General features: G+C 58.3%; 3 protein-coding genes and 1 non-coding gene across 4 annotated transcripts in view; 1 reads left to right on the top strand and 3 right to left on the bottom strand.

Annotated features, from left to right (window-relative positions):
• Positions 1 to 6,512, top strand: part of STX1A (syntaxin 1A) — a 72,667-nt gene extending 66,155 nt beyond the window's left edge. Inside the window, exons 8-10 of the mRNA XM_058037410.1 lie at positions 87 to 224; positions 1,899 to 2,009; positions 3,489 to 6,512. Of these exons, the coding sequence (XP_057893393.1) occupies positions 87 to 224; positions 1,899 to 2,009; positions 3,489 to 3,566 (327 nt within the window). The 3' untranslated portion in view covers positions 3,567 to 6,512. The remainder of the gene's footprint in view (positions 1 to 86; positions 225 to 1,898; positions 2,010 to 3,488) is intronic.
• Positions 1 to 13,328, bottom strand: part of CLIP2 (CAP-Gly domain containing linker protein 2) — a 311,706-nt gene that overhangs the window by 26,576 nt on the left and 271,802 nt on the right. The gene's annotated exons all lie outside the window — the stretch shown is intronic.
• Positions 6,812 to 13,279, bottom strand: BUD23 (BUD23 rRNA methyltransferase and ribosome maturation factor). The gene is made up of 12 exons (XM_058037411.1): positions 13,211 to 13,279; positions 12,828 to 12,865; positions 12,450 to 12,545; positions 12,178 to 12,260; positions 12,002 to 12,098; positions 10,874 to 10,970; positions 10,079 to 10,129; positions 9,172 to 9,257; positions 8,904 to 8,949; positions 8,320 to 8,378; positions 7,312 to 7,401; positions 6,812 to 7,180 (listed from the first exon to the last, which is right to left on the bottom strand). Exons 1-12 carry the CDS (start codon positions 13,256 to 13,258, stop codon positions 7,126 to 7,128), a joined length of 846 nt encoding a protein of 281 aa, XP_057893394.1. The 5' UTR covers positions 13,259 to 13,279; the 3' UTR covers positions 6,812 to 7,125.
• LOC131091707 (small Cajal body-specific RNA 20) lies at positions 7,801 to 7,933 on the bottom strand. The gene has a single exon (XR_009115422.1). It is a non-coding gene; the product is annotated as a small Cajal body-specific RNA 20 (non-coding RNA).

The raw sequence follows: 13,328 nt of genomic DNA on the forward strand, positions 1-13,328 counted from the left end.
CCCCCAGCCCCAGATTGAGTTTTGGTGCTCAGACCCACTGGAGCTGGGTGTGAGCATGGTGCTCAGTGGCCTTGCTTTGTCTGCAGATCATCATGGACTCAAACATCACCAAGCAGGCTCTGAACGAGATTGAGACACGGCACAGCGAGATCATCAAGCTGGAGAACAGCATCCGAGAGCTGCACGACATGTTCATGGACATGGCCATGCTGGTGGAGAGCCAGGTGGGGAAAAGCTGCAGCCCAGGGCTCACCTGCAGGGGCTGGAGGGTGATGGGGGCTCCCTGTGGTGGGTGGGGAGGCTGGAGAACACTGCTCCCCTGCCTGGGTGGGTGCTGAGAGGAATAAACCACATCCAGGAGCAGCATGGCTCCCATGGGGCTGAGCTGGGCTCCCCAGGGCTGGGGTGCTGTGTGTCTGTGGGGTGGGAGGCTCAGTGAGGGCTCAGGAGGAGGGCAGGGGGTGGCTGCCATGCAGGGGGAGGTTCCTTCACCCTCCCTGGAGCACCAGGCCCAGCTGGGTGAGCTCAGGTGGCCCCTGGGCTGTGCTGCCAGCCCCTGGCACCAGTCCCTTGAGCCAGGCACGGGCTCCTGTGCCATTGCTCACCCCCCTTCTTGCCTGCCATGCTGCCATGGCCCGAGGAGACGTCGGTGGCAGGTAAAGGCCCCCTGGTGCTGCATGCTCTGCTCTGCATGGCTGCTCCTGCATGGCTGCTGCTTGCATGGCACTGGGATCGACACCAAGGGTCACCAGAGCACCGTGGTGTTGGTGGCCTGTCCTGTCTGCAGTGGGGGACATATGTGGGGATCCATGATTCCATGCCTTGCTCTGAGGGCTGGACAGTGCCAGCACCCTTTTCCTGTGGGTGAGGAGGTGCCAGCACTCTTGTGCTGTGGGTGAGAGGGTGCCAGCACCCTTGTCCTGTGGGTGACACGGTGCCAGCACCCTTGTCCTGTGGGTGAGAAGCTCAGAGCTGCTGGTACTGGGAATAGAAGGGCACTGGGCAGGCAGCAGGGCTGGCAGCTCTGCTCTGCCCTGGCGTGGCACAGGTAGGAAGAAGCAGCAGCAGTTTTACACAAGACAGGGAGTGGCTCAGCTCAGCACCCCTGAGCCCCAAGGTTTGTCCTCCCTGTGCTCTCCAGCATTAGGGTGAGAAATGGGCATTGCAGAGCTGCTGGCTCATAGCCCATGGCTCTGTGGCCTCAGTTCCCCCCCTGTCATCCAGGAGGACACAAGGCTTCAAACCTCCCACTCCTGCCAGCCCTGTCCAGCTTTCAGACCTGGCTGTTTGCCTGCCTGGTCAGGATGGGGCCGAAGGAGGTGAACAAGGCTGGAGGAGCTCACTCCAACCCATGTCCCCACACCCAGAGGAGCCCCCAGCCCCATCCTACCCCTGCAGCAGGGGCAGAGCGGGGCAGGGGTCCCTGGAGGGCTCTTCAGTCCTGGCTGGCCTTGCTGCAGACCCTGCTGCCCTTGGTGTGGTGCATGTGCGAAGGGAGCGGCGGTCCCTGGTCCCTGCTCGTGTGTGGTTTCCTGGGCATCCCCCACGGTGCTGCTGGCACTGTCCTTGCTCCGTGCCCTGCCTCCTGTTCCAGCAGCATGTGGTGTGGTGCTGGTGTAGATCCTGTTGGCTAGAGAGGGATACTGGGCAGAGGGACTGGGCTGGGAGCTCCCTTGTCCCTCACCCTTGCTCGTCTCCCTCCTGGGCTGTGCACAGCGATGCTGTGGGACGGGGCATGCAGTGCAGAGCAGAGCAGGAAACGCGGTGCCCGCAGGCAGCTGATGGTTCTCTCTCCGTGCAGGGCTGCTGGGCAGGGCAGCGTCCCCCCGCAGGCAGGCAGCGGCAGAGCAGGAGGGAGCTGAGCTCTGCGCGGCCGGGCGGGCTGTGTCCCCCTGCAGGGAGAGATGATTGACCGCATCGAGTACAACGTGGAGCACTCGGTGGACTACGTGGAGAGGGCGGTGTCCGACACCAAAAAGGCCGTGAAGTACCAGAGCAAAGCCAGACGGGTGAGTCACTGAAAATGCAGTGTTAGAGTGGTCGGTGCTGCTGCCTGTCCCCTGTCCCCAGCAAGCCTCTCCTGTCCAAAGGCAGGGCTGAGTTAATGTTCAGGCAATGCAGTCAAACCTCCATTCAAGATAGAGGCAAGAAAGGCTCTTGTGCAAGGGTTTATGTCAGCAGAGTGACACTGTCACTGAAGCACAAACCTGGGGAAGGAGGGAGAACCACGTGGAGCAGGCAGCTTATAAAGGGGAAGGGGTGGGGGGCAGAGGGGCCTGGTCTCCAGGGGAAGGGGGGTGGCCACCAGGGGTACCAAGCCAGTGACGGGGGCAGGAGAAACCCAAGGAAGTTGTGACACCAAGTCCATGGGGAGACTGTTTTCCCTTTGGGAGGGATGACTCTGTGATAAGTAGTTAATGTTTGGGGATTGACCAAGGGGGGGCAGTTCATGGGATGCTACAAGTCACAGCTCTGGCTGGGGCCCATCTGCCCCTGCCTGCACTGCTGACACCTCCATCCCAGGCACAGCCCTGGCTGGCTTGGTGCCTGCCCCTGGCAGCCTGGCACACTCTGCAGGTGCCCAGGGTCCTCATTGCCTCATACCACTGGGAGCAGCCAGCAGGTCCTGAGGGTTGCAGAGCTCCCAGCACAGACTGTGTGAAAGCTGACAGTGAGCCACAGGGCAGGGGTGCTGCCTGGGGGAGGAAAAGGGACAAGGTGGACCCCTGGACCAGGCTGTTGTGGGGAGATAGAATGTAAGAAAAGAGTTCAGAAAGTAATCTCATCTTTGAGGAGTTGCAGCTGTACTAATTACCAGTTAGGAACAAGCCTGCCCTTAGCAGGCCACAGCTGTGTCCAATGAAGATGAGTGCTGAAAGAATGAGTTGTGCTGTGAAGGGAGTTAGAGTTTGTTAGCTGTGCTGTGAAGAAGAAAGAGTCAGTGCTGTGAAAAGCTGCCCATGAGAAATCACCGAGAAAATACGGAGCTTTTGCAATAAGATAGCAACATGCTGGGAGAGCCACAGCCTGTGCAAAATAAAAATAGGGACAGGTCATGGTTTGGGTCAGAGTCTGAGCACAGTGCCAGCTGTCTGTCCTGCCCTGTCCTGTACCAGATTGGGGACCTGGAGGCCAGCTCAGGGCAGAAGCAGGAGCAAGGGTGTCCCTCCCTGCCCAGGACTGCCAGAGCCCTTCTGGCTCCTGAGGTGCTGCTCAGAGCCCACCCTGGGCAAAGGGGAACAGGACAGACTGGAATTCTGAGCTCCTGGGTCCACCATGGGCAAAGGGGAACAGGACAGACTGGAATTCTGAGCTCCTGGGTCCACCACGGGCAAAGGGGAACGGGACAGACTGGAATTCTGAGCTCCTGGGTCCACCACGGGCAAAGGGGAACGGGACAGACTGGAATTCTGAGCTCCTGGGTCACCCTGCCCCAACACTCACCATCCCCTCTCCCCTCTCTCCCTGCTGCTGGGCCACCTGAGCAGAAGAAGATCATGATCATAATCTGCTGTGTGATCCTGGGCATCGTCATCGCCTCCACCTTCGGCGGCATTTTCGGCTAGGCTGCCGCGGGACTGTCAGTGTGCGATGGACGGAGCCGCGCGCGCCGCGGGGCTGCAGCCGCCCGGAGCCCCCGCGCAGCCCCGGAGCCTCCCAGCAGCATTTCAGTTTCATGCATGGTTGTTTGTGACGCTGTGTGTGCGGTGCGGTGCGTCTGTGTGGAGGGAGCTCCGGCCCCGGGGCGGGCAGGGGCCGGCCCTGGTGATGGCTGCGAGGGGGACCCTGCTGGGGGGAACCCGAGCTCTCATCACTGCTGCAGGCTGGGGGGACGCTGGCACCGATGGCTGGGTGGGGGACTGTGCTGCTCATCCTGTGCTGGGCGGCGTGTGTGACAGGAGGGAGGGAGGGAGGGATGATGGGGTCAGGGGTCCTCGGGAGTGTGGTGCCCAGTCAGCCTCCCCAGCTTGCCCATCACCTCCAGCTCTCATGTCTGTCGGCCGCATCTGTGCTTGCAAACACCTTCCCTCAGGCTGCTTCTCTCCGGGGCCCTTCCCCAGGGGTGTGCTCTGCCCAGCCCTGCCTGGCCAGTGACTGTGCTGGCTCTGGGGCTCCATCCCTGCCACTCCTCCCCTCCCCACACGAGCCCTCGCCCCAGCAGGGTGCCAAAGGCTGGAGGAGCCTGATGGAGCAGTGTGGAATGAGGAGCTGCTGCCTGGGGACAGGAATAGGGCACATGGGGCCAGTGCTGCTCCTGGATGCTGGCCTGACAGGGCAGGGTGGCACAGAGAGTCCAAGGCCAGTGAATTTCCCTGGCTGCTCATCCTGCAGTGCTCCCAGCCCTGGCACATGGTGCCCTGGCTGCTCTTGCCCATAGGCTGGACTCTGCCTGCCAGGCTTTGGGGCTGTTGCTGATAGCCACAGCCCTGGCAGCACTCAGCTGCAAGCAGGGCTGCCCCAACCTTGCTTCTTCACACCCATGGCTGGGGGTTAGAAGCAGTTGGGCTCTCTCCTGTTGTGGTGCCAGGAGCAGCCCTTGCTGCATCCAGCCCCCTGCAAGCCAGGAGTGGCAGCTTCCCTGCTCCTGTCTCCAGTCTGGCTCTGAACAGGCCAGTGCCCCACTGCCTGTTTGCCACCTCCTGGCACCGTGCCCCCCTGCCCAGCCACCCAGTGAGGCTCCTGCTCAGTGGGAGCTGTGGCACAGCCTGGGTGCCCTGTGCCCTCTGCCGTGCCCATGGCACAGCTGCAGCTGCTGTGGGGGTCTCACTGGCAGCTCAGGGGGGTCCAGTACTGCCATTGCCTGTTTGCCTCAGGCTGGGGCCAGGGCTCTGCCCTCACCTTCCTCTGCAGACCCCAGGGCTCTGGCTGGCCTGTGCACATGCCAAAGCACCACAGGAGTCCCCAGGTAGGACTCACTGCCACTCTGGGACAGGGGCTGGCTGTCAGGTGCTGGCAGCAGACAAGGGACACTTGATGGCAGCCAGTATTCCAGCCTGGGGCAGTGCCACCTCCCAGCCCCACCAGCACCAGGGCAGGGCTGCTGCACAAGCTGGCAGGGTGCTGTGGCTCAGGCACTGGCTGTGTGTGCCCCTGGGTGCAGGGGAGAGGCAGAGGCTGCAGCCAGAGTGCTGCCTGCCCCAGGGCCAGCCCTGACACGGCTTCTGTGCCATTGTTACCCCACACAGCCCCTGCTGCTTGCAGCTCCCTTGGCAAGGGGGTCCAGCCTGGTTCCCCACACTGCCCAGTCCCAGCCCCTCGGGGTGCAGCCATGGGAACAGCCCTGCCCAGAGCCCCCTTCTCTCACAGCCCCACAGCACTGATGTGAGCTCCAGCACTGCAGCCTGCAGGCACTGAAGGGCTTGGGGCACCAGGACCGTGCAGGCAGGGCTGGGAGGCAGGCAGGGGCAGGGGCTCTGCTCCAGGGGAAACAGGGAGTGGCCATGCTCCTGTCCCTCAGCAGCTCCCTGCCACTGCCCTCCGTGCTTGCTCTGCCAGGCCAGCCAGAGCCCCAGGGCCCCTCCAGGAAGCAATAACACTGGGCAGGCAGGAAAACCCTCCTCCCAGGCTGCTGCCCTGCAGCCATGCTCCTGCCCTGCAGCCATGCCAACTGCTAGCACAAGGTGACTTTTTTTTCTTCCAGGCAGCAGCTTTAGTGGCACAAGCTCACCTGACATCAGGGCTGTGGCACCCCTGTCAAGGCACAAGGCCAGGAACTGCCTCAGGGGGGGTTCTTGGCCCTTGCTCCTTGTTGGCACCACCACTGCCAGCAGCCCCCACAGCAGCAGGAGCCAGATGGGGCCAGTCAGGGCTGCTGGCACTTTGCTGGGATCCTGTGGGCAGCAGCAGTGCTGGGCTCCAAGGGCAGGGAGACGAGGAGCCACTGCTGCCCCACAGGCAGGCTCACACTGTCCTCGCTGTGAGGGGAGGGTGTTTTGGTGCAATAATTACCCCTGCACTACGGGAAGCCCCATTGAGTTCCTTTTCACCTACCTGTCGTTGCATGTACAGACCAAATCACCAAAAGTGTGGTTGTGCTTTGGGAAGACGTTTCACCTTTTCTTTCCAGCCCCTACCCTGCACCCGCTCGTCCTTTGGGTTCCACCACCTCTGTTCCAGGTGCCACCTGCCCTCCCCACGCCGGGAGCGTGTTGATGCAGTATTCCATGAGCAGTGTGGGGCACGCACAGCTTGCACTCGAACTGGGGATTGGGTTTTTTTTTGGGTTTTTTCTTTTTTTTTTTTTTTTTGTAATTAATGTACTTGAAGGCTTTCCGAGCCCCCCGTGGAGTTCTACTGTTGCTGTACTGTGAGCTAAGTGTCCTTGTTTTCTATGTGGATCTTGACCCTGGCTTGCTCTGTCTCACTGGGCTGGATGACACTGTATGTTGCCTCTCTTCTCCTTCCCTCTTTCCCTTCCTGCTAGCATTCCTTTCTTCTCCTGAGGCTTTGGGTGCAAAACAGCTTCCCATTTTGTGGAATTTTTATGTAGAATAAACATTTGTAACTGTAAAGCTTTGGGTGGCACCTCTCCTTGTTTCAGGGGAAGGAAAGAGGTGATGGAGGGGGTTCAGTCAGCCCCAGCACCTTGGAAGCACTAAAGCAAACAGGATGGGCTTGGTGCCAAGCACCAACAGGAGTAAATGGGTAGTGGAGTAACACTTGAGTTAGGAGCAACTTCATCCTCATGGAGCTACACCTTGGCAGTGCGGATCCTCTGCAGGCAGAGGGGAAGCTGGCAGGGAATGTGGTACCCTATTCCCACCTCAATATTCCCAGCACCAAGGGCAGGACGCAGGACACCAGCAAACACTTGCAACTCTTTGACTCTTTAGTGAGGAACTGGATATCACATCCTGGCTTACCTGGAGCTCAGCTGGCTCCCTGCACTCAGGAAGGTGATGATGGCACTGTAGAGCACTGCCAGAGCACTGTCTGCACCTTCACCAGGGAAACAGGGCTGGAAGCTTTGCTGTTCGGCAGCACCTGAGCCAATCTGTACCTTTAAGAGCCACAGTGAGCAGTCCCAGCAAGTCCGCAGGCGTGGGGTGCCATCTGTGCCATCCACAGGAGGCTCTCTGGAGGCACCCCCGTGCCACCTTGCATGGCAGCAGTGTCCAGAGCAGCTCAGAAGCGAGGCCGCCGTTTCCGCCCGGTGTATTTGGTGTCTGCCCGCACCTCCCTGTGGGAACAGCAGGAACAGCTCAGCCCCAGCTCAGGGCACTGGGAGGGGAGGGGAGCAGGGCTGTGCCAGGAGGCTGTGCCAGGAGGCTGGGCAGTGCCAGCCTCTGAGCAGCACTCAGCTGGACTCACTTGCCCTGGCGCCGTCTGCGCTCCTTCTTCTCCAGGATCCAGTCCCGGCTTTTCTTCACAGACTTGCCCTTGATGTTCCTGAACCGCGTCCTGGGGGGAGAGGGGACAGCAGCTGCAGAGGAACTGACTGTGGGGACACATTTCTCTGCCCCAGAGGACTGTCACCCAGTAGTGAGTTTCCCTCCCACCACCCTGGGCAAGAGGCTGAGCCAGCACAGGGGCAGGGGCCAAACTCCAAACACTGCAGGAGGAGGAGGAGGCTGATTCCAGCTCAGAGCTGAGGGATCCTGACCCATGAACTCCCCCAGGCCACAGCCCATGTCACACCAGCACCATGCTGCTCCCTGGGGTCTCAGGGCATTACAGGCTCATGCACAACCACCTCCCCCTTGTCTGCTCTACTCCAAGCAAGGCAGACAAACTCAGGCTTCCTCCAGCTCTGCTGCTGCCCTCCAAGACCACACAGCCCTTTGAGTGAGCAGAGAACAGCAATGTAAGAGGCAGGAAAACATGACAGCCACAAGCTCCTGGCAGCCATGACAACTTTCCTCTGGTTTTTGTTCTGTCTCTCCCAACGGCTGCAAGAGGGGCTCGTCCCTGCACCACTGCTGTGGGAAGAGACAGGGCCAGCAGCAGAAACCCCCAGGCCACTGCTAAGAGAAAATAGGGAATGCCAGGACTCAGGCACAGCAGCCTGGTTCCATCATGAGCCCTGTAAACATTCCCTCTGCCATACCCTGGCATCAGCTGGAGAGCTGGACAGAAAGCACAGCTGGCTGACTGCTCAGATACAGCTCTAGGTAAGCACCAGAGCTCCAAGGAAGAGTCATGGGAAATAACTCGTTTTGTTCCCCATGTCCCTTGGGAAGATAAAGCAGTTCTCTCCTGGGCTGCTGTGAGTCCTCCCTGTCCTTCCCCTCCCACTGTAGGAGTGTGGTCCCCAGCAAAGCTCAGCCCTCCAAGGCCCCCACTCTGCAGGGAGAACCTGCAGCCTCACCCCCAGGGTACCTCTCATTGGTGAACTTTGCCTGCTGTGGCTCTTCACTGGCACACTCGGTACCAAGGCCCTGGAAAGCAAAATTGGGAAGTTGTGTTCTCCTCTGGAGCAGGCACAGCCCTTCTAAACTAAGGGGAATGCAGGGATCTGCAAGGGCAAGGACCAGAGGCACAAACTGGTCTTCCAGAAATTATGGCAAAAAAAGGCAGAACAGCTTTAAAGAGGGAAGGGTTAGATTGGATATGGGAAGAAATTCTCCCCTGTGAGGGTTGGCAGGCCCTGGCAAGGCTGCCCAGAGCAGCTGTGGCTGCACCATCCCTGGAAATGCCCAAGGCCAGGTTGGACAGGGCCTGGAGCAGCCTGGGACAGTGGAAGGTGTCCCTGCCATGGCAGGAGGTGGAACATGATGAGCTGGGAGGTCCCTTCCAACCCAAACCAGTCTGTGATGATGTGAGAGCAGGCCTTGGTGACTGCCAGGAAATGTATAAATGAAGTCACACCTGCACTCCCAGAGGTTTTTGTTTGGCTCCCACACTGCCCACAGCTCCTCCACATCACCCAGGGCAGCAGCTCTGCTGCCTCATGGAGGCCTCACCTTTGGTAATGTGCCAGATGTCCCAACAAAGAGACAGAGGAAGAACCTGAAAGAACAAGGAGCATGAATGTGGGATTCAGCATGTAAATCTCAGTCCCCAGGCAAGACTGAGATGGTTTATAACAGAGTCAGAGCTAGGTTTTAACCTTTGTCCATAAATGTAAAATGGGAGAGAGGACAGCTCAGGGAAAGGGAAAAACAAAAAGAACAAAAGATCACTGCCAAGCCCAGGCTTCACCCCAAACACAGAGAGAGATGCAGGACTCACTTCTTGGCTTTGGCACTGTTGGGGTAATCCACCACCATTCCCCCTGTGAATCCAGCTCTCATGGCCTGGGCAGTGATGAGCTCCAGCTGGGAAAAGCAGCAGGTGCAAAGTTAATGAGCAATCATCCCCCAGGAAAGGCCAAGAGAGCTCTGGGAGCACCACCCCAGGCTGGGCATTCCCAAGAGGGACTGCTCCTCCTCCTGCCAAGCTCTGCACCCATCCCCTGGTTCTGCACTCCCATCCACACACCAATTCCTTGCCACTTCAATTTTAAGGCTCAGCCCAAGACAATCTATGAAATTTGCATTTCCTCGAGCCAGGTCTCATAAGCTTTTGGAGATTTATTTCACACCTAAGACAGCTATCAGCTATCTTAGAAGGCATAGAATCAGCACGATGGCTTTTGTGGTAGTGTTGGAAACAAAAAGGTATTCATAAAAGGCAAAATAACAAAACTTTTTACAGAGAAAAACCAAGCTAGGTGCAAAAGGCCCTCCTGCCCCTGGTAAAACACCTCACAAAAGCAATTACTTTCTTTTTTCTCTTCTTTTTCTAGTAAATTGCTTAGGCAGGACTTTTTGGCTTTTGTCTAATTAGCTATTTTTAAGTTTGAGGTGAAGACTTTTAAGTCTTATAAATTTTTTTCACTTAATTAAGAAGAAAAACTTCTAAGCTTATTTCCTTTTTAAAGGGACAAAAACCAACAAAGAGCACATTAATCCACAAATCTTATAAATTCCTATAAATCTATGAAACAACAGAACCTGTACAAGGTATCCTCCTTACAGGTTATTTTTTTGGGCTCCTGAAGAGCTCTAGAAGTGGCAGGGGGGACAGAGACAGTGCCTTGATGAGAAAGAACAGGATGCAAACAGTAAATTATTTATTTCTCTGCCTGTAGCCCTACCTGCTCTGAGTTCTCAGGGTACAGCTGCAGCACAGCTCGGGATCCTCGGGCCTGCAGGAGACAGAGCAGGTCACACACCTGCCCCAGTGCAGGTGACCCCTCTGGGTCACCATCCCAGCCCCAAACATGAGCTCCCTCCTCCCCAAAACCTCCAGCACAAGGCTCCCAGGAGAGCTGCTCAGCCCACAGAGCCCCTGAGGCACAGGGGCTATCCCAGAATCACGAACTGCTAGGTTTGGAAAAGGAAAAGATCATCAAGTGCAACTTTGATGAGAAGCAGCACCAGGCAGGAAGGCAGTGGCTGCCTTCAGAGCAGCATTTACTTAAAACCACCTGACTTGAAGTATCTTGCTAAAAAGCAAAGCCATAAAAGCAGCAGAGCCTTGGCTGGTGGAGGGTGGTGTCGCAGACATCTTTTTATGAAAAATTCTTTCCTTAGGATTTTTTAACTCCTGAGAAGTTGAGAGGCCTCAGGAACAAAATGTAAACATTGATTATCTGCTGCTGTGGAATGCAACAGGTGCATCTGTGATTGGCCTGTATAATTATAATTAATGGCCAGTCACAGCCCAGCTAGCTCAGACTCTCTATCCGAGCCACAAACCTTTGTTATTCATTCCTTTCTATTCTTAGCTTAGCCAGCCTTCTGAGATGAAACCTTCTATTCTTTTAGTATAGTTTTAATGTAATATATATCATAAAATAATAAATCAGCCTTCTGAAACATGGAGCCAGATCTCCATCTGTTCCCTCAACCCGAGACCCCTGTGAGCACGGTCAGAGGGTGGCACTTACCAGGGCAGCGTAGAGAGTGGAGAAGAACCTGTACAGGCGTTTGGGGGGGCTGTGGGACTTCTTGTCAGCATTACAGAGCCACTGCACTGCAGAAATACTGAGAGGGAAAAGGAGACCCTCAGGACAGAGTCATTGGTTCCTTCACAGAGCTTGTCACCTCTCTTTGAGCTGAATTCCTGCTCTAGGCATGTGCTGGGCCTCAGGGAAACCATTTCATTTCCTTTGTGTTGCTCTGCGTTCTGTTTTGCAGTTACACAAACCCCTCTGGAGACTCAAAAAACTTAACAAGGTGCACAAATTAAAGGACAAAAGCATCACCAAGCATCCCCTTTAGTCCAAGTGCTCAAATCCTAGAATGACAGAATGGTTTGGGTTGGAAGAGACCTTAAAGCTCAGCTTGTTCCAGCCCTTGCCAGGGGCACAAACACCTCACAGTGTCCCAGGGTGCTCCAAGCTCTGTCCAGCCTGGCCTTGGACACTTCCAGGGATGGGACAGCACAGCTGCTCTGGGCAACCTGGAGGCCTCCCCACCCTCACAGGGAAGAATTTCCTCTCTGTATCTCACCTAAATGTTTCCCCTTTCAGCTTGAAGCCTTTGCTCCTGCTGCAGTTATTACAGCCCCTGAGCAGCACTGCAGAGCTCAGCTGTGTCCCTTGCCTGGCCAAGCAGGTTTTCCCAAAGAGCAATTTAAACCAGAGCTTTTGGCTCAGCAAAGGACAGCCCTTGCTTCTTCCCAGCTGTTTTCTGAGCAGGTGAGTGCCTCTGTCCCCTTCATCCCAAAGCCAAGCACCAAACCTTGATCCAGGACCTGACTTCTCTAAGCTCTGCCCCTTTATACTCTGTTCTCCTCCTTGGAGCAGCTCTCATCCACCCTGACAATACCCCCAGCTTTACTTTCTTCCCTTCAAAAAAATTCCCAGCTCAACAGCACAAAAGGACAAGCATCCCCTGGGAGGCAGCTGTCACGAGCTGTTTGTACCACCCAGAGTTTTGGAGGTTCGTCCTGGAGTGATGGAGCCAAGGCTGACAGGGCCAGTCCCTCTCAGCTGTGATTCACCAGGGGTGCACCCTGGGGACTGAGCAGTTCTGGGGGTGTCAGGAGAGCTCAGCTCCAGGCACAGACTCACCTGATGCAGCCATCAAACATGCCAGGCCTGAAGGGAATGCCATGGCCCACATCTGCAAGGAGAAGGTCTCCTTCCACCTCCCTCTCCACGGCCACATCTGCACAGAACACAGCACAGCTCAGGCACTCAGCTCCCAGCCCTGGGGCCTCTGAGGGTCTCAGGGAGGTTGTGCTCACCCAGCATGGCAGGGCTGATGTCCATGCCAATCCAGTAGTGCCCTTCCTCAGAGATGTAATCCCCACTCAGCCCCGAGCCACAGCTAGAGGGAGGAAGGGGGAAGAGCTGAGCTCATGGGGCTGCTCTGAGGCTCTGCTGGCCACACACACCAACGCTACAGCAGCCAGTCCCTGTTCCCCAGCCCACAAAAGGCACTGGAACACCACCACCCCCTTGCCCGTGCACCGCCCAGCCCCAGCTATGCCACGGAACCGGGCAGAGCCCCGCTCACCCCACATCCAGCAGGAGGCACGCACGGTCCTCGGGCAGCCCCAGCAGCTCCACGGCCCGCTCCGACATCTGCGACTGGATCTCCACCACGCGGGAGCTGCGGCACGGCACGGCACAGCGTGAGCGACGGGCGGGGGCACCCCCGGCACTGCGGGACCGGACCCGGCGGGACCCGCACGGCAGGACCCGCACCGGACCCGCAGGGCCCGCACGGTGGGACCCGAGCACCCCTCGCCTCCCTCAGGGCCCGACCCTGCCCCTCATTCCCGGCCTCACGGCAGGGCCCCCAGGGCTCCCGGCAGGGCCCAGGACCGACCCCGCCCCCGGTGGCACCCCCGGTGCCCGCCCCACGACACCCGCAGCGCCGGTCCCGCCGTACTTCTGGGTGTATTTCCGTGCCTCGGCCTCATCGTAGAACTGGAACGAGAGAGCGGCGGGCGCCGTGAGGCCTGGACCCCACAGACCTGCCTGGTTTTCTCCCAAGATGTGTCCGGGTTCCCCCCCTGCGGAGCCCAGTCCCCCCCCGCCCCCCTCCACCTCAGACGTTCGCGGTTACCCCCCAGACGCGCCCAGTTCCCCTCAGACATGCCCGGTTCCCCCCAGACGTGCCCGGTTAGCCCCCCCAGGCGTTCCCGGTTCCCCTCCCCAGACGTGCCTGGTTCCCCCCCGAGACATTCCCGGTTCTCCCCAGACGTGCCCGGTTAGCCCCCCCAGGCGTTCCCGGTTCCCCCCAGGCGTTCCCGGTCCCTCAGGGCCGCTCACCAGCTCGGGCGGCCCGCGGTGCTCGGGCCGGCGGCCGCTGCCCGCCATGCTGCCGCTGCGTGACGTCACTGCCCGGCGGGCGCTGTGCCTGCCCACGTCACTGCCCCGCCGGTGACGC

This window comes from Melospiza georgiana, chromosome 19 (genome assembly GCF_028018845.1).
Source record: "Melospiza georgiana isolate bMelGeo1 chromosome 19, bMelGeo1.pri, whole genome shotgun sequence".
Classification (NCBI taxonomy): Eukaryota; Metazoa; Chordata; class Aves; order Passeriformes; family Passerellidae; genus Melospiza; species Melospiza georgiana.

Bases quoted from the DNA above. Each gene is read 5' to 3' on its own strand.
- BUD23 (XM_058037411.1), bottom strand. From the start codon at position 13,258: ATGGCGGGCAGCGGCCGCCGGCCCGAGCACCGCGGGCCGCCCGAGCTG. The intron at 12,261-12,449 runs GTGAGCGGGGCT...TCCTCCCTCTAG, and splicing joins TGCCTCCTGCTGGATGTGGG to CTGTGGCTCGGGGCTGAGTG. The intron at 10,971-12,001 runs GTGAGTCTGTGC...TTTCCCTCTCAG, and splicing joins ATGTTTGATGGCTGCATCAG to TATTTCTGCAGTGCAGTGGC.